Genomic DNA, 18,815 nt, shown 5'->3' with positions numbered 1-18,815 from the left:
TCATGTGCATGGCATTGATCAAGGGATCATGATACAGTGTTAGGGACTGCAACTATTGATTATTCCATTTTCCTTGCAATTATCTCATGGATTACTCTTTCAACTGTCTTGCACAAAAATAGCAGATCTACAAGCTCACAGCGCCTGGCATCACGATGGTTTGTGAGCTTGCAGATCTGCTATTTTCTGTATATCAATTATCGATAATTGACTGTAACTATATTGATTATTTAATTTTCCCAGCAATTATTCCATGGATCACTTTTGCAACTGTGTTGCACAAACATATGTGCAGATCTACAAGCCCACAACGCCTCGCATCACGATGGGTTGTGAACTTGTAGATCTGCTATTTTCTGTATTTCAATTATGGATTGTTTTTCACAATCAATTGAATTGATCAGTTGGAGTAACTGCTGCACCCCTATGTACAGTAACATATTCCTCTTTTTTTGTTATAGCTGTCCCCAGTGGTTGAAAGTAACTAAGTACATTTACTTAAGTACTGTACTTAAGTACAATTTTGAGGTATTTGCACTTTACTTGAGTATTTCCGATTTCCAATACTTTTACTTCTACTCCACTACATCTCAGAGCAGAGGGAAATATTGTACTTTTACTCCACAACAATTATTTGAAAACTTTAGTTACCAGTTACTTTTCAGATATAAATTATGATATCATGAAACATACATTAACCACCTTAGCTTTATTTATGCATAGGCTATTTGAAAATAGCCGATCTACAAGCTCACAACGCGTCGCATCGCCACGCGTTGTGAGCTTGTAGATCTGCTATTTTCAAATATTTTAGTGCTTTTACTTTTGGCACTTTAAGTACATTTTGATACCAATACTTTTGTACTGTTACTGAAGTACATTTTGAATTCTGGACTTTTACTTGTAACAGAGTATTTCTATATTGCAGTATTTGTACTTTTACTTAAGAAAATAATTTGAGTACTTTTTCCGCCACTCGTTAGCCTGTCCCCCAGGTGACCCTTCTTAAAGCGATAGTTCATTTGTTCATATTGTTTAACGTATTAGACTAATCCATCTCCATAATATCAAGACAGGACGAGATAAGATAAAGCTTCATTGATCCCAGCATGCAGCCCAGAGGGAAATGGAGGTGTCACAGCAACAGCAGTGAGAATGAAACACAACACGAGGTACAGGACAGAGATAAGAGTAAACTAAAACAGGGGTCTTCAACAGGGGGTCCGGGACAACTAAGGGGGTCCTAATCTTTATGTGATAGGAACTTATCTATATATAAAATATATATATTATTGTACCACTTGAACCCTAGCATCCCTGTTCTGTGGAGAACTTTAGCCACAAATAGCAGATCTACAAGGTCAAAACGCCTCGCACTGCGAGGTGCTGTGAGCTTGTAGATCGTCTATTTTCGGGAAAAAGAGGTTTGGTGTAGGGGGGGGAAAGAGCAGACCAAGTACAGAGTGAAAGGTCACTAAGTATTGACCTTTCAATACTAAGTGAAAGGTCAATACTTTCACTAAGTATTGACCTTTCACTTACTAAGTATTGACGGTTTGAGTGGTTAAATGTCTGAAAATACACATTAATCCAACATACACTGGTGAAAGCCTATTATGAAATCTATGAAAAAGTTTAATCTGCAACACAATTTTATACAATATATATAGTGGGCGTCCCTGCTTCATCTCTCTCTCAGCTGAGGGGTCCTTGGGCTGAAAAAAAAAGAGACCTGAACTAAAATAAGTGACATTAAAATACTCAACTGCTGGCCCTAGATACCTGCAATGGTCAATGGATCCTCGAATGAGTGAATGATTGAAAAATATGTCTATCAATAAACCTAGGCATGATTTTGAATTTACATGTATCTTCATACATCTATGGCCAGTGAATATATAAATGAAATGAATGTATGTATGTATGTTTAGTCTATCAACAATGTATATGTGTGGATATGGATGGTCTATTACCAGTATATCAACACTGAGAATGAATAGTCTATCAACAATGAGAGAGAGAGAGAGAGAGAGAGAGAGAGAGAGAGAGAGAGAGAGAGAGAGAGAGAGAGAGAGAGAGAGAGAGAGAGAGAGTGTGTGTGTGTGTGTGTGTGTGTGTGTGTGTGTGTGTGTGTGTGTGTGTGTGTGTGTGTGTGTGTGTGTGTGTGTGTGTGTGTGTGCGTGCGTGCGTGCGTGCGTGCGTGCGTGCGTGCGTGCGTGCGTGCGTGCGTGCGTGCGTGCGTGCGTGCGTGCGCGCGTGTGTGTCCAAAACTTTTCAGGATTCAAATTCAAAAATAGCAAAAGTAACAGATATACAAGCTCAAAACGCGTTGCTTCATGTCACGTTTCGAGCTTGTAGATCTGCTACTTTTGATACTTTTGTGTGACGCTGCTGTAGTATGATCAAGTAGGGCGTTAATTTACAACAACAAAAAACAGCAACTAATACATAAAATAGCGACAATATGCTAATTGAATCAATGTCAGTTTCAGGATTGGAAAAATAAACTGCCCCTTCACAATCACACACCATGTAGGCAATTTGTAAAATTTACCACAGAAGCATGTATAATCTTCTGTTGTTGGTTTGAAATGTCATGTAACATCAGGAAGGAAGAGTTTTATTTCCATATATATTCTAATAGGCTCTATGCACAGCAGCCATATTATCACTTCCTTCACAGGTGTTACCAATGATACTAATGAAGGCTCTGTTCCATTTAGTCTAGCACAGTGACCCCCATAACTCTGAGAGTGTACACACCCGTAAGGGCCCATTTGGAAGCCCATGAGGGTCCCTGGACCCCAACTTTAGACCCACTGGTGTAGCAGAGTGTTTCCAGTGAGAACAACATGCACAACATCAGCACCCTGACTCTGTTTGACCAGAATGGAACAGAGCCTTTATTAGTATCATTGGTAACACCTGTGAATTTCTTCATAATATGGCTGCTGTGAATAGAGCCTATTACAGCCAATAAATACTTTTGGGTCAAAGCAAGAAGACACTGTCCTGTTTTTCATTGAAATGCCAGCCTGTGTATAGCCCAGATTTAAACATGTCTGTATGTGCTTAATTGCAACTTGTGTTTAAAACCTTGGGTAACACTTTGTGTCAATGCATCATAATCATAGTTATAATGCAGAAAATCTTGAAAGCGTCTGTGGACCCTGGCCTACAGGGAGCGTTGCCATATCTGCTTATTATAAGCAACTTTGGGCTTGTTTCTTAAGTGCAGTTGCTTATTTGGGCTACCAATTTGTTTTGCAATATAGTTTAAACCAGTGGTTCTCAAACATTTTCATGTCAAGGACCCCCAAATGAATGTGTATTTGTTCATGGACCCCCTTCTAAAAATATTTTGTGCCAGAGACCGCCATACCAGATTTGTGTTGCCGGCATCCATTACCCTTCAATATCACTCTTACCCGATTCATACAGGTTTAAAGTGCTCATAGGGCCTATAAGAGTAGCTTCTTTTGGGTTTGGTTAGACCTGGTCGCTTATTTATCTCGGTAAATCTGGCAACACTGCCCACAGGCTGTTATAATAATGCATTATAATCTGTTTGTATCACTGTATAGTTCATAATCATAAATGCTCATAATGCTTTATAACAGTCATCATAACACATTATATAGCATTTCATAATGACTTATAAGGTCAAGTATAAATCCATTATTATGTGCTTATAACACTATAATTACACTTCTAAGCACTCAGTAAGTTGGTGGGGGCAGGAATCACAGCTGTAATTTGAGTAGCTCACCCAAAAATAATTACTTATTTTCTATCAATTACACACCCCATGAATCCTTGAATTACTGGGGATTGTTTTGTTTTTGTTGCATTAATTCCTCAGCCTAGTCATCAAAGTCATTGACTTCTATGCTTCATGGGGTGTGTAATTGATAGAAAATAAGTATTTTCTTGGGTGAACTACTCCTTTAACTGTGCATATAGGGAGTCAAACTAATTGGAGCTGGGTGAGACTGCTCTGCACACCTGTTGTGCATCAAGGTCATCGGCAGTGGTGTAAAGTAACTAAGTACATCTACTCGAGTACTGTACTTAAGTCAAATGTTTATGTTTTTTTTACTTTACTTGAGTATTTCCAATTTTCAGTAGGCCTACTTTTCTTCTACTCCACTACATCTCAGAGGCAAATATTGTGTTTTTACTCCAATACAATTATTTGAAAACTTCAGATATAAATCATGATATTATGAAACATACATTAAAGGGCAAGACCACTTTGGTAGAGGTTTGGGTTGTGTAGTTACCTTGCCATGATGTAACTCCAAAGGTCGGCAAGAAATCAAAAATAATTGCTCCATTGATTAGAAATTGATAATTCAAAATATGCTCCTGATTGACTTACATTGTACGGTAAAACAGCTCTCAAAGTCACTCTTTTAGGACAAAAACGAACGCAAACAAAGTTGATTCAGACAATATAGAACATCACCAAACCAAGTACTGTTTTTTTTTTAAATAAAAATGTCAACTTCCTGTTGATTTTGACATTTTTAATAAGTAGAAAACCCGGACTGGATCGGCGGATCCGGATCCAGATCTTCAAATAGTAAAATCAACAGGAAGTTGACATTTTTATAAAAAAAAACAAACAGTACTGGGTTTGGTGATGCTCTATATTGTCTGAATCAGCTATGTTTGGGTTCATTTATGTGCTAAAAGAGTGACTTTGAGAGTTGTTTTACCGTACAATGTAAGTCAATGAGGAGCATATTTTGAATTATCAATTTCTAATCAATGGAGCAATTATTTTTGATTTCTTGCCCACCTTTGGAGTTACATCATGGCAAGGTAACTACACAACCCAAACATCTACCAAAGTGGTCTTACCCTTTAACCACTTTAGCCGTATTTGAAAATAGCCGATCTACAAGCTTGCGATGCATTGTGACCTTGTAGATCTGCTATTTTCTGCAATGAGTACTTTTACTTTTGGTACTTTAGGTACATTTTGATGCCAATACTTTTGTACTTTTACTCTACATTTTTAATTCCGGGATTTTTACTTGTAACAGAGTATTTCTATATTGCAGTATTGATACTTTTACTTAAGTAAAATAATTGTGTACTTTTCCCACCACTGGTCATCGGTGCACACAAGATAAATCAGCCACACACTCAGGGAAATTACCGCCCACAGTTTTTCTGTAAATATACTTTTACTGCAGTATTGATGATTTATTGTATAAAGTATTGCATGTATTTATATGTCTTGATGAATTGAATACATAGGACCACAATGGAAACAAGCTCTCAGGGGCTTTTTGTGTTATCCTTTTAGCATTATTGTATATGTAGCCTACATGTACCTTTTGCAAACTGTTAATAAAGTGTTCAATCAATCAATCAATCAATCAATCAATCAATCAAAAAGCCACTGTAGTGGAGAAAAAAGTACACAGATTGTTTGTATGTGCAAGAAGTGGCCTGAATTCAAACTTGTAATTGAGTATTAGTACAAATGTATAATCATCAAAATTAAGTACCAACGTAAAAGTGCTCATGCAGAATGTCCCAATTTCGCAATTATTTTCAAAAGTTTTGGGCTTGTAGATTGGCTATTTTCGAATAGATGAAGTATAAAATGGGGCTTAATTGGTTAATGTATTTTTTTTGTAATAATGTAAATCTATAAAGTAGCCTGACTTCAGATAATTGTGGTGGAGTAAAAAGTACAATATTGGCCTGTGAATACACAGTGGTGGTCCTTTTACTTACTGGAGTATGTTCATTTTTAGCGGTGCCAACCGCTCTACGTTTGACTCTGTCTGCGTGTCCGTGGGTCCGTCCGTTTGTGTGAGCACGGGATGAGCACGGCAAAGAAGCAAACAGCTATAACTTCAGTTTGCAGCATGCCACCAAGTCCAAATTTGGTATGTGGACTTAGACCACCAATAGGGACGAGCATGAATTGATGACGTTATCAAAGAGGGGTCCAGGGACCCCCAGCGCCCGTATGAGCACGGGATGAGCACAGGATTTTAAACAGCTATAACTCCAGTTTGCAGCATGCCACCAAGTCCACATTTGGTATGTGGACTTAGACCACCAATAGGCACGAGCATGAATTGATGAAGTTATCAAAGAGGGGTCCAGGGACCCCCAGCGCCCGTATGAGCACGGGATGAGCACGGGATTTTAAACAGCTATAACTCCAGTTTGCAGCATGCCACCAAGTCCACATTTGGTATGTGGACTTAGACCACCAATAGGGACCAGCATGAATTGCTGAAGCCCCGCCCCCTCTGTCTTCCCATTGGCTGGCCTTCAAACAGCCATAACTCAAGTTCGCAGCATGCTATGGAGTACAAATTTTGTACATGGACTAAAGCCAGCAATAGGGACCAACTGTCATTACTTAAGCCCCGCCCCCTCTGTCTGCCCATTGGCTGGGCTTTAAACAGCCATCATTCCAGTTTGCAGCATGCTACCAAGTACAAATTTGGTAAGAGGACTCAGACCACCGATAGGGACAAACTGAAATGAGTTAAGGCCCGCCCCAAAGGCACCGCTTCCTTCACACAGGGTGTGATTTTTTCAATAATATTCACTGAATATTATCGAAAAAATGAACATACTCCAGTAAGTAAAAGGACCACCACTGGGGAGAGCCACTTGCTTTAATTTAACCAGAAGAGTGGGCACCTGAGAAGTCTGGGCACTATTCTTTGGGCACTTATTTGGGGAGAAGATGTCTTCCGGAAGACGGATATACTACATGCCCACTCTTCTGAGGGGCCCACATTTAACAAGTGCCCGCAACCACAGCAAGCAGCACGTGATTCTATATAAATCACAGAATAAAGAATGTTGTCATCTCAAAACCTTGGCTGTCGTTTTGTTCTACAATTGAACCTGTAATACTGTTATAATGCACTATAATGCATTGTAATGTGATTATGTCACTATTAGCAGCAGTCACTGGGTGCTTTTAAGTGAAAAAAAAACACTTGAAATTTGATTATTCGATTAATCAAATTTTATGTTGATTTAACAAACCAACATGAAAAAATGATGATGTAATTACGATCTACAAAATCAATACGTCTGACAAACCACTATTTTATCGCTTTACAACGGTGTTGCATAAAAATAGCAGAAATAGTCTATCTACAAGCTCACAACACTTGAGCTTCTACATTGGCTATTGTTGCTATGTTTGGAAATCGATTATTTTATCGATCAGCAATAATGTATTATAATATTAACCCTTTCACTGCTACTTCTTAACAAAGCCAGTTGTACTTAATGGTCAACCGGTTGAAACTTCAAGTATCTGGTCACAATTCTGGATTGTAAATTGAGTTTTTCTGAAAGTACTGAATATAGTCTGAAGGCTCTGTTCCATTTAGTCTAGCACAGTGGTTTCCACGACCCCCATAACTCTGAGAGTGTACAAATGGAACCAAATGGACCCGTAACTGTAAGGGGCCATTTGGAAGCCCATGAGGGTCCCTGGACGCCAACTGTAGACCCACTGGTGTAGCAGAGTGTTTCCAGTGGGTCAATTCAATTTCAATTCAATGTTATTAAAGTGTCAAATCACAACAAGTTGTCTCAAGACACTTTACATGTAGAGAAGAGACCCGACAATCCCACAGTGGCAACGAAAAACTCCCTCTTAACTGGAAGAAACGTCAGGCAGACCCTAGGTTCTGGGGTGGCGGCCTTCTGCCTCGACCGTGGGGGGGGGGGGGAGAGAGAGATGGAAACGGAATAGATTGAGACATGAAACATTCAGATGAGAAGGAAATACTTATCCTTTTAGTATAGTATCATTGGTAACACCTGTGAATGTCTTCATAATATGGCTGCTGTGAATAGAGCCTTTTACGCAAGTGTTCAATTTGAGGGTTATATTTTTAACACGCTATGAATTCTGTGCAATTGGGTACTATGCTTGAAATACTGTTCCTACCACAACTCGAGTCCAAAGCTCTAAATAAGCCAACCACATCACGTTGCCACCAACACCCAGTGAAAACGAACCTAGAGGTGAGCATAGCTGAGCTGCTAAGTTCAATGCTTTCCATTTGGCGTGTGTATGTGTGGCAGTGTCTTCTAGCAGCCTCTGGTGGACAAATTGTAGCATGCAATGCATAAAGATGGCCTGAGTTGAACAAAAGGTGCCGCGTTACGTCACAGCAGGGTTGATTTCGTCGACTAAAACTATGACGAAAAATGTTCGTCGACTACCTTTTTTCACGGAGAAACTAAATATAGTGAAGAAGAGATCCAGTAGAACTAAAAGACAAGTCATTTAATGCTTGGTTGCGCTCAGGTGTTGCGATCTGAAAATAGCCGATCTACAAGCTCACAACGTGTCGCGAGCTTGTAGATCTGCTATTTTCCGCATGCAACCAAGTGTAAAATCAGCCAATACGACGCCATCAAGGCGACTAAAATACATTTTAGTCGACTAAATCAACTGTAGATTTAGTCGGCTATAATCTTATATTTAGTCAACTAAAACTAGGCTAACAGTAACACTTTTCAGATGACTAAAACTAGATTGACTTAAACTAAATAAAATATTGCCGTCAAAATCCAAACTGCATCGCAGCCTAACTAAAGTATCGTCTGTCGGGTGGAAACCTCATACTTGTGACACTGTAGTATGATCAAGTAGGGCATTAATTTACGAAAAAACACATGGAGATGAGGTTTCTGTCCGACAGCAACGATATATACACTAAAGATTTCATCTAAGAATATCACTTTAATAGCACCTTCAATAACATTGTAGTTGACCGTTTCTGCACTTCACAGGTAACAATGACAGTTGTTTAAATGCAAAGAAAAGTCAAGCGTAGTCGTATAAGTACTTTATTTTTCAGGCTTGAATATGTTTCATATGAAAGGCAAAAAAAATTAAATGAATACTTTTCTTCTCAATAGCTTAGGCACGTTACAGAAAGGCGTTGTTTGTAAATGAGACCATCGTAGTAACAAAACGGAAAAAGAAAGAGTTCAAAAACATAAAAACAAATGACACTGGAGCGCCCCCTGTGGGGCAAGATGTGTGAACGACGTGGCCAGAAGGTGATGTGTGTGTACGGAAAAGCTCTAATTTATACACCCCAGTCAAAAAGAACAGATCTACAGGCTAATGCTAGCTTGTAGATCTGTTCTTTTCGGTGCTCCCGGAGTATAAAGTTTGGCTTTAAAGACACAGGAAGAAGAGGCACGTAGACGTCAGCAGCAGGAAGCTACCTGCGCAGCATCAGAGGGAGGGCGGGAGTCGCCACGACAATGGGCCGTTCATTGACCAATCAGAGAGGAGGGCAAACAAACCTCCAAAAAAAGAATGCATTTGAGATAATAGCTTTGGGATAAAAAACGTTTACTAAAAAGGTCATTGTAATGAGCATTAATTCATAGGTAATAATCTCGAGGTGCCGTAGATCGGTAGGTGCCATTCAAGACTAGGGTTGGGGTCCGGAATCGGATCCAACGTTGAGGAACCTAGAACAAAATATTTTGAGATGGGGGTCCCATTTGGAACCCCCTAAAGTAACCCAGAGGGTCCCCGTACCTCACTTTAAGAACCAGTGAGGTATATATAACCCTATTCAAGACTTGACATAACTGAATAATGAACGCTGTGGACTAATAGGTACATGCCCTCTCGCCCCTTACTTGACAGAGCCCTTATAACTCCTTATAAGATGCCCATTAACATTATTTACGCCTAATTAACTAACGCTTCACAACCTAAGTTGATGAGTTGTTTACCAAAGCAATGACTTGCGGTTGCAAATCAAACATGGCGCCAAAACAAGTTATTTTCTCCGTAAAACAGAAGTAGTGAGACCTGCAAGTCTCCAGTGTGTCCCTGCCTTTTAATCTACACCGTTTCATATTATATACTGTTATCATATGGCTTTAGGAGCGTCTCAATTCGTTAAAAACATTACAGAGTGAGGAAATACTGAGTCGACATTACAGGGTCAATAACAAATTGACAACTTATATAAGCTATGAGCAAACAACAAAAACACTGTTTCCAATGTGTGAGAGATTGGAAAGACAACACCATCGATTAACAAAGCTTGGTATAGCATCCCCTCAAAAGGTTCAGATTCAGCCCCATAGTATCTCTACCAATAATATGGCCTTAAGAACTGATTATTATTAGGCGTGAAATGCAGCCCAACTCCTAGGAACCAAAGTTTTTAAAAGGCAGTTATCGTCCATAACTCTTGATTTCATATCAGGAGACATCTTGAATTTCAAGAACGACAGACAGTACATGAGTAAATGTCAGTATGATTATTAGAGCCCGGTCGATCTACTGGTTTGGCCGATATATCGTTCATTGTTTGACCTTTTTTGACCACATCGGTTTCAGCAATTATGCAGCCAATACTGTATGTCCCGATTTTTTTTTACCATTTCAAACAGTATTTTGGGCACGTTGTATAGGCAAAATGTTCAAAAAATAGACTATCTACAAGCTCACGTGTCGCAATGCAACACGTGAGCTTAGTTATAGATAGCTATTTTTGAAGGTGGTTAAAATTAAATAAATTGACCTTTGTCAAAATATTGGTAAAAACACCGGTCACCTGTGGTTTTTAGGACCCCAAAATCAGGCATCGCTAGGGCTCTAATGAGAATACCACGTGAAGAATGGCCAGCGACGCTGAACTGTCGAGGCCAAAAGAAAGACATTCAATTACAGAGTAGACCTCTTCCAGTTTATGTACAAAATCTCAGATTTTTCTCAGTTCATAAAGAATTGTAATTCATCCACTGTTAGCTTGTAGTTAGCGGTTTGTCACATGCTCTGGCACATGGGAACTTGGTACTTTCTGCTACTAACTTCCCCAGAATACTGTGGCACACAACAAACATAAAATTGGCCCCTTTAAAAGACTTGGTGGTGCATTAAAAAAAAAGGTTAAAACACAAAAAGCAAAAGCTATACTGAATAATGTTGTCTTTATGCCAGGTACTGGCAATTCCAAATCATTCTATTTGGTCACTGTTGGTTGACAATACTGTATTCAATTTGGTTACTCGTCCCTCTCTTTTTAGGCTATATTCATAATTTGCACACACACACAAAGAGACCCATAACCAAAAAAACAAAATAACAATGAAAACAAAGAAAAAACACAAAGCCATGCCATGTTAGGAGGGCCTTTGCTGAAGACTGTGAAAATACATACAGACAATCTGTTAAGATTCTTCAAACACGCATGTTTCCAAACAGCCACTGACTTCAAATCTAATGAGATAACGTGAACAGTGGTCACCATCAGTCTTATCATCATCATATGGCTTGAGGCTGTTATGGGAATAGTTCATGTAATCATGTTCAACTCATTAAAATAACTCGGTAAGGGAGCTGTGATTGCTTTAAAAAAGACCTTTGACACAAAATTAGGGCTAGGCCGTATGGACAAAAACAAATATATATTTTGACCACATATACCTCAATATCAATTGTGATTAATCATATCGCATTGTGACAATAATATAAATTCTTGTAATCTTTCAAAGAATCCTCGAAAATACCACAAATAGCTAATCCAAAACTTCACAATACGCCAGCGACATGTTGTGAGATTGTAGATAGGCTACGGCTATTCTTTAAATGTTTAAACAATTTGTCTAAAATAGAGCTTAAAAAGGGATAGTTCACCCAAACAATTACTTATTTTCTATTTATTTTCTATCAATTAAACACCCCATGAAGCCTTGAATTCATGTAGATTTTTTAGTTTTTGTCGCATTCCTAAACCAATAATTTGATGAGTGGCGGAAAGATGCTAATGTCTCCAGTAGGAGACTCAAAGTTGACAGTTTGAGTCTCTGCCGGTCATCAAATTATCGGCTTAGGAATGCGACAAAAACAAAAAAATCTCCATGAATTCAAGTCTTCATGGGCTGAGTAATCGATAGAAAAAAAGTCATTTTGGGGGTGAACTATCCACCCAACCAGGAAAAGACAACACTTGAGCCGTATCACGGGTAATTACGATATTCAAAATCCCAAACGATATCTTAGCCTCACAACACGATATCATCGATATAGTAGCCCAGCCCTCTAAAAATAAACACTTCTTCCGATGGCAATCTGAGAGAAGTTTCATTACGCTTTGAATAAATAAAACAAAAACAAAAAAGACAGTTTTAACAGCTGCTTCGTCCAACCCTTGTAAACGTCGAGGGTAGATTTATATACGGGCAAAGATTCCACAATAAAAGCCAGACGACAGTTAAGACATAAAACATTGCCGTTCGCCGTAACTTTCCCAGAGAGACAGAGGACTTGCTTCACGCAGTGTGGACCAAAAAGCTCTGATTTATACTGAGTTGTATAACTCACTATACAACCAAGTGTAACTCTGGCACTTAAAAACCCTACAGTATATCGTCTCTGTCCAAAACGGTGTTACTTTTCAGGATTTCATATCTTGAAAATAGCCCATTGGTTCTCAAAGTGGTGTCCGGGGACCCCCAGGGGTCCTTGGAGGGGTACCAGGGGGTCCCCAGGAAAATTAGTTAATATAGCGTCACAATCATTTTAACCATATTTTATACTTTGGCTATTCAAAAATAGCAGATATACAAGCTCATAGCGCGGCACCGAGTGCCGCACTATGAGCTTGTAGATCTGCTATTTTTGAAAAATCCCTGGCACAAAATATCATATCATTTTGGGGGTCCTTGACATGAAAAAAAGTTTGAGAACCACTGAAAATAGCCAATGTACAAGCTCACAGTGGTTTCGCGTCCGCGGCACGTTGTGTGAGCTTGTAGATCGCCTATTTCCGGGACACCGTGACACTGTCGCAGTTACGATTAAGTATGTGTCGGGTAAAGTCCGGTAAAAGCACCTGCAAGGGAGGGAGGGAGGGCAAAGAACGGAATGAGGTCCAGTTTTTGGAATGTAAGTGACCCATGTAGAGAAAACAAAAGTTTATCTGACAGAGTGTGTGTGTGTGTGTGTGTGTGTGTGTGTGTGTGTGTGTGTGTGTGTGTGTGTGTGTGTGTGTGCACGTGGCATGTCAGGCTGCCCTGCTCTCCGGCTGCTTCCAAGACAAACAGGCAACTACTTTCTCCTGATGTCTGTTAACCACTGGTTCCCAAACCTTTTTTTTAGCTCAAGACCCAAAAGAGAAATTTATTGTCTCTCCCCAGGACCCAAACTAGTGACAATATCAGATCTACAAGCTCACAACCGTGAGCTTATAGATACTCACTGCTTCTTAAGCATTGTTTTCTAACTTAATTTCCTTTGATTTATTTTATGTATTTATGAAATTCTTTTGTAAAATCATTGAATATGTCTTTAATTCATGAAAAAAAAAGTTTGGGGAATTTTAGATTTTTTATTTGTATTTTTTTAAATAATTCAAAACAAAACGTAGGAAACCAAAAATAAGGGGATGTTTACTCACGACCCACAAATGGGTCCCGACCCAGTGTTTGGGAACCAGTGACGCAAACCACAGATGGTTCGTTGACCGGGGTCCCTCAGGGCTCTGTACTTGACACCCCCCCCCCCACACACACACACAAAATCTCTTGGCCAAAAAATAGCCAATCTACAAGCTCACAACGTGCTGCGATGTTCGGATTATTCACATTTTTGGTTTGCTTTCTTTTCGACTTTTAAATGTTTGCCTATTATGACATGATGCCCAGAAGAGAGATGCTAGGGTTCATGTGGTTAAAGAAAAAAAACACTAATGTGTGTGTGCGTTTGTGTGTGTGTGTGTGTGTGTGTGTGTGTGTGTGTGTGTGTGTGTGTGTGTGTGTGTGTGTGTGTGTGTGTGTGTGTGTTGAACGGACACAGACGTTCCTCCACAAAGCGCACGTGGAGCGACACGTTAAAAAACACTGCCATAGAGAGCCCTCGTGTTTTACACATAATACATGCAAGACAAAAAGAAAATGAAAAAAAAGAAATGAAAAGAAAAAAAAAGACGTAACAAAATCACATTATGAATGTTTTCAGAGTTTAAATAAAAACATAATAATAATTAAAAAGCACGGGAGACCAAAAGGAGCTCTTTGAGAGCAGGTTGTGGGGCTGCTTGGGCTGTTCTCTGAAACCAAACAGCACAGCAGGAATAATAAATATATAACTATATATATATTCATATACGTTGAAGAGAGAGGAGTTGGAGGAGGAGGAAGAGGGGGGGAGACAAAAAACACCTTAAACTTGGAAAACAGTTTCAAACTGGTCACCTTTTTTGTTGTTGTTTCTTTTTTTAACAGCTCTCTCTCTCTCTCATCCTCCAAAAACTAACTGTTGCGCTCATCTCAGGAAAAACAAAACGAAAAGAATAAACCCCCCCACACACACAACTGAGGAAAATACCCCCCCCCCCCTCCGGCAGGGTAGACCACCAGCCTTCTTCTTCTCCTCCTGTAGTTTTTGTCCGTTTCTCTCCTTCCTGTCCACCACAGGCAGCTTCCTCCTCTCGCTCGCTCCCCTGACACACACACACACACACACACACACACACACACACACACACACACACACACACACACACACACAGCCTCTCCCCGCTCCTAGCGACCACCGTTTCTCAACGTCGGGTCTGGGGGACCACCAAGGGGGTCCCAAATGGAAACCGTTTGGGAAATTGAACCAAATGGACCCTAACGCAGTGGGTCTTTTTCGAGATTTTTCTAAAATGTTCAAAAATAGCAGATCCACAGATTTTTTATTATCTTTGAGTTTTTTTTTTTTTTAACACAAATCGGCTCTTATGGGGATCCCTGGCACAATACCTTTTCAAAAAGTTCCGTAATTTGGTTCCATTGCTCTCCCACAGTAAAATGATCACTGAGGATTTTAACTGTGTAGATTGGGGGTCCCCCCCCCCCCCCAAAAAAAACGAAAAAAGGTTTTCCATTTGTACACTTTCTATGTTACAGACACGTAAAGGTGTGTCCATTGAGAAACGGTGTTTGTTACCTCCTCGACGCTTCTCTTCTCTTGGGGAGGACGATGGTAGAGGGGGGGGGGGAGCAAGGGGGCGGCGACAGCTGCCTGAAATGTAGGCCAAAAGTGGTGGTGGTGGTGTGGGGAGTTTCCATGGAAACAAGTGTTCACAGCAGTCAGTGACATCATCGGTACGTTGGGGGGGGGGGGGGTTGGGGAGGAGGAGGGGATGTGGGTGGGTGGGTGGGTGGGTGTAGAAACGCACTGCCCGCCCTGATTGGTCCAAATAAACCCTTTTACACGCGGTTCTCTCCGCCCACCCGGGTCCTACTCATCATCCTATAGGGTGGAGACAAAAGACAAAAGAAGAAAAAAAAACGGAACTAAGAATCTTGTGTTGGTCAGAAGGCTTACTTTAACACACAGGTGCACACACACAGGTAGCAGTGGTTCTCAAAACAAGAATTTCAACGACCCCCCCGTAACTCTGAGAGTGTACAAACGCATACATCAATTGCAGAGACAGTGTAGTGCCTCAGTAAGCTAGGACCACAGGTAAACCATGAACCTAGGTATCGGTCCAAAGAATATACTGTCAAAATAACAATATGTACATTGAAACTATAGGATACCAGGTAAACAATGAACCTAGCATCTCGTCTCTGTCGGGGGGAAACCTCATAATATGAGGTTCGTTTCCACCATTTGAATCCTGAAACCTGAAATCCCGAACCCCACCCACCGGCCCCTATTCTCACCCAAAAGGGCCCTGACACAATGGAAGTGTCTGATGCGCGTCGTCATCAAACGCACCCATTGTTTTTACCAGCTGTTGGAGGCGTCAAGCGGACGCGTCAAAACCTGTCTGTGTGTCTTTCATGTAGATTTTTTTGCCATGTCCATTTAGGAAGGAGACCCGGACTGGATCCGTGGATCCGGATCTTTAAACCAAAAAAGTGGGGTCCAGGGAGCCCCAGGGGGTCCTTAAGGGGGTTTCAGGGGGTCCCCAACAAAAGTAGTTAATATAGCGTCACAATCATTTTAACCAGTTTATCTATTTATATTGAGGCTATTCAAAAACAGCAGATGTACAAGCTCACATCTGCTATTTTTGACTTTTTTTGAAAGAATATCGAAAATGCTTGTAAAGTTTTTAATATTTTTTTTTTACATAAATCTTCTCTTCTGGGGTTTGGGTGTCCTTGACATTAAAAACGTTTGAGAACCACTGCTTTAAACAGTCAAATGAACAGGAAGTTTTGTGATGTTATGACGTTACAACGCTATGAATGGTGGGTAATTCCCTCAACATGGCGCCTTGGTGATGAGTATGTGTTGTTGCCGGGGTTGCCAGATCTGCTTATTATAATTTCCACACAATATTTTATTTGAAAATATCCAATCTACAAGCTCGCGACGCGTTGTGAGCTTGTAGATCTGCTATTTTCAAATAGCTGATGTATATGTTAAAGTGCTCGTGTGGCCCATAGTCGCTTCTTTTGGGCTGGTTTTCCTAGACCTGGTTGCTTGTTTCTCTCACACAATCTGGCAACACTGGTTGTTGCCCTTATTATTATCATCACTACACACCTCCTGTTCTGCGGGTCCATGTGGTCCAGCAGGGCCTCCTGCGACACCCGGAAGTCGTCCAGCGGCGACTGGTAGCGGGCCTCGAACGAGCCCTCCCTGCTGCTGCTGCCGCCGCCGCTGCTGCTCCGGTAGGCGGCCATGGCCTGAGCCGACAGCGCCGGGGGGGGCTGGGAGGACTGACTGGGGGGGGAGGACGTCACCAACGACGTGGTGGAGCCCCCCGACTCCCCCAGGCGCTGCTCCCCACCGGGGCCGCGCCCCGCCGCCGCGGCAGCCTGGGTGGTGGTGGCGGCGGAGGAGGAGACCAGGGACAAGGAGGACGAGGAGGAGGCGCTGCTCAGGAACGGGCACTCGCCGTTTTCATCCTGACGACAAGAGGGAGGAGGAGGGAGCAGACAGAAAAAGTTTGATTTGGTTTTAGTCATAGTCTTTTGAAATAGAATTCCATTTAGTTTTAGTCATATTTTAGTCAATCTGAAATGTTTTAGTTTTCGTCTAGTTTTAGTCGACTAAATATCATAAGATTATAGTCGACTACATCTACAGTTGATTTAGTTGACTAACATGTATTTTGGCGGTGCCTTGATGGCGTCGTAATGGCTGATTCTACACTTGGTTGCCTGCTGAAAATAGCCGATCTACAAGCTCGCAACGTGTCGCGCTGCGACGCGTTGCGAGCTTGCAGATCGGCTATTTTCAGAGAGCAATACCCGAGTGCAACCGATCATAAAACGACTTGTCTTTTAGTTCTACTGGATCCTACTACTGGATTGTCTTAGTTCTACTTCTCCACTAGTCCCTCTCGAACATTTTAGTCTAGTTTTTATTTGTTGACGAAATTGTCAACATATTTAGTCTTAGTTTCAGTCATCGTAGCTTAGTTTTCATCAGTGAAGAAAGGCAGTCGACCCAAAAAAAAACATCATAGTTTTAGTCGACGAAATCAACACTGGGAGGGAGGGGACAGCGATGAGGTCATCAGTGAGAGACGAGAAAAAAAGCGATTGCTGTCGGGGCAGAAACCTTCATATTCTAACTTTTTGTGTTTTTTTTTTCGTAAATCAACGCCCTACTTGATCATACTACATCGTCACACAAAAGTCACGGTTTTGGACATATGAGGTTTCCACCCGACAGAAATGTTATGGTTGGATTGGGGGGGGGGGGGGGGGGGAAGCTAGAAGACTGATCAATACAAAACCCTTTAACCCTACTGTACGCTTTCGCTTTTTTAGCAGTCTACAAGCTCACAACACTTGAGCACCGCTTGCGGTGTGACGCACTGTGAGAGTAAGGAGTAAGGAGCTTGAAGATCTGTTATTTTCATTCTTTTCTTTTTTTTAAACAGAAATGTTAAATATTTTTAAAAAAATTATTTAAAAAAAAGTAATTTGCCTATAACAATTTAATCAATTACTTAATTATAACATGGATGAATTCTACAAGTGCTGCATTGTAATAATGTATGTGACACATGGCCTTCTGACTCACCCTGCCCCGGATGATGTCCATGTGCACCAGCAGAGACGCCAGCTCCAGATCCTCATTGTAGCTGTTCTTCAGGGGAACCGACCTGTAACCTGATGACACCACACAGGCCACTTTCAGACATTGACATTGCACTGTATTATGGAAGCTTTCCAGTTCAAATGGACTTTCAAATGGACTTTATGCAGGCAGGACCCTTAAGTTAAGTCCGGGTAATGTCCGATTAGGCTCAAACCGCTCTATGTGTGAATGGGCGCTGTGATTGTCCGGTGAATTTACATTCAGCGCTGATGACGCTTCTATCGTCGACGGGTGGAGCCTCCCCTCCTCCCGAGGTGTTTGGAGAGAGAATCATTAGCGTTCCGGTTGGACATATTCACCGGTCGAACATAAACGTCTCTTTACTACTGCAGTAGCCTAATTGTAGACAACGACATATAGTCCAGGGGCCAACACTGATATTTTCACAAATTGGTACCACCTGAGGTGGCCGTAAAGTTTTTGTATTTTTGTATTCCTACATGTCTCTAGTTTATATTTTGGTATGATACATTTTCCAATTCAGTAGCTTAATGGCAGTTATCACTACCTACCGGCTAATGTATCCGGTAGGAGACACAAAGTAGAATCTTTGTGTCTCCTACCGGAAATACACCCGGGCATCAAATTATTGCGACAAAAAACAAAATATATCCATGTATTCAAGGCTTCATGGGGTGTGCAATTGATAACTTCTCAGATTTTTGGTGTTTGCAAAAAGACTGCTTTCCATAAGCTTGTAAAAGTT

The 18,815-nt window shown here is 40.9% G+C and overlaps 1 protein-coding gene across 4 annotated transcripts in view; it reads right to left on the bottom strand.

The window, feature by feature from the left end:
- Positions 1-8,845: 8,845 nt before the first annotated feature.
- plcg1 (phospholipase C, gamma 1) overlaps positions 8,846-18,815 on the bottom strand; it is an 88,151-nt gene continuing 78,181 nt past the window's right edge. Inside the window, exons 31-34 of one of the 4 annotated variants that reach the window (XR_014601677.1) lie at positions 18,032-18,120; positions 16,541-16,905; positions 14,518-15,289; positions 8,846-14,487 (exon numbers count right to left, since the gene is read on the bottom strand). Coding sequence is in view for 1 of the 4 variants with exons in the window: in XM_084069462.1 (XP_083925588.1) it covers positions 15,247-15,289; positions 16,541-16,905; positions 18,032-18,120 (497 nt within the window). In the remaining 3 variants the exon portion in view is untranslated. Of the gene's footprint in view, positions 15,290-16,540; positions 16,906-18,031; positions 18,121-18,815 lie in introns of all 4 variants that reach the window. The other 3 variants (XR_014601678.1, XR_014601679.1, XM_084069462.1) reach the window with 3 other exon arrangements.

The sequence above is a fragment of the Gymnoscopelus microlampas genome (genome assembly GCF_963454915.1).
Source record: "Gymnoscopelus microlampas genome assembly, chromosome: 10".
NCBI classification, from domain to species: Eukaryota; Metazoa; Chordata; class Actinopteri; order Myctophiformes; family Myctophidae; genus Gymnoscopelus; species Gymnoscopelus microlampas.
The sequence above is the reverse complement of the archived record's forward strand: the minus strand, read 5'-3'. Positions and strand labels throughout refer to the sequence as shown.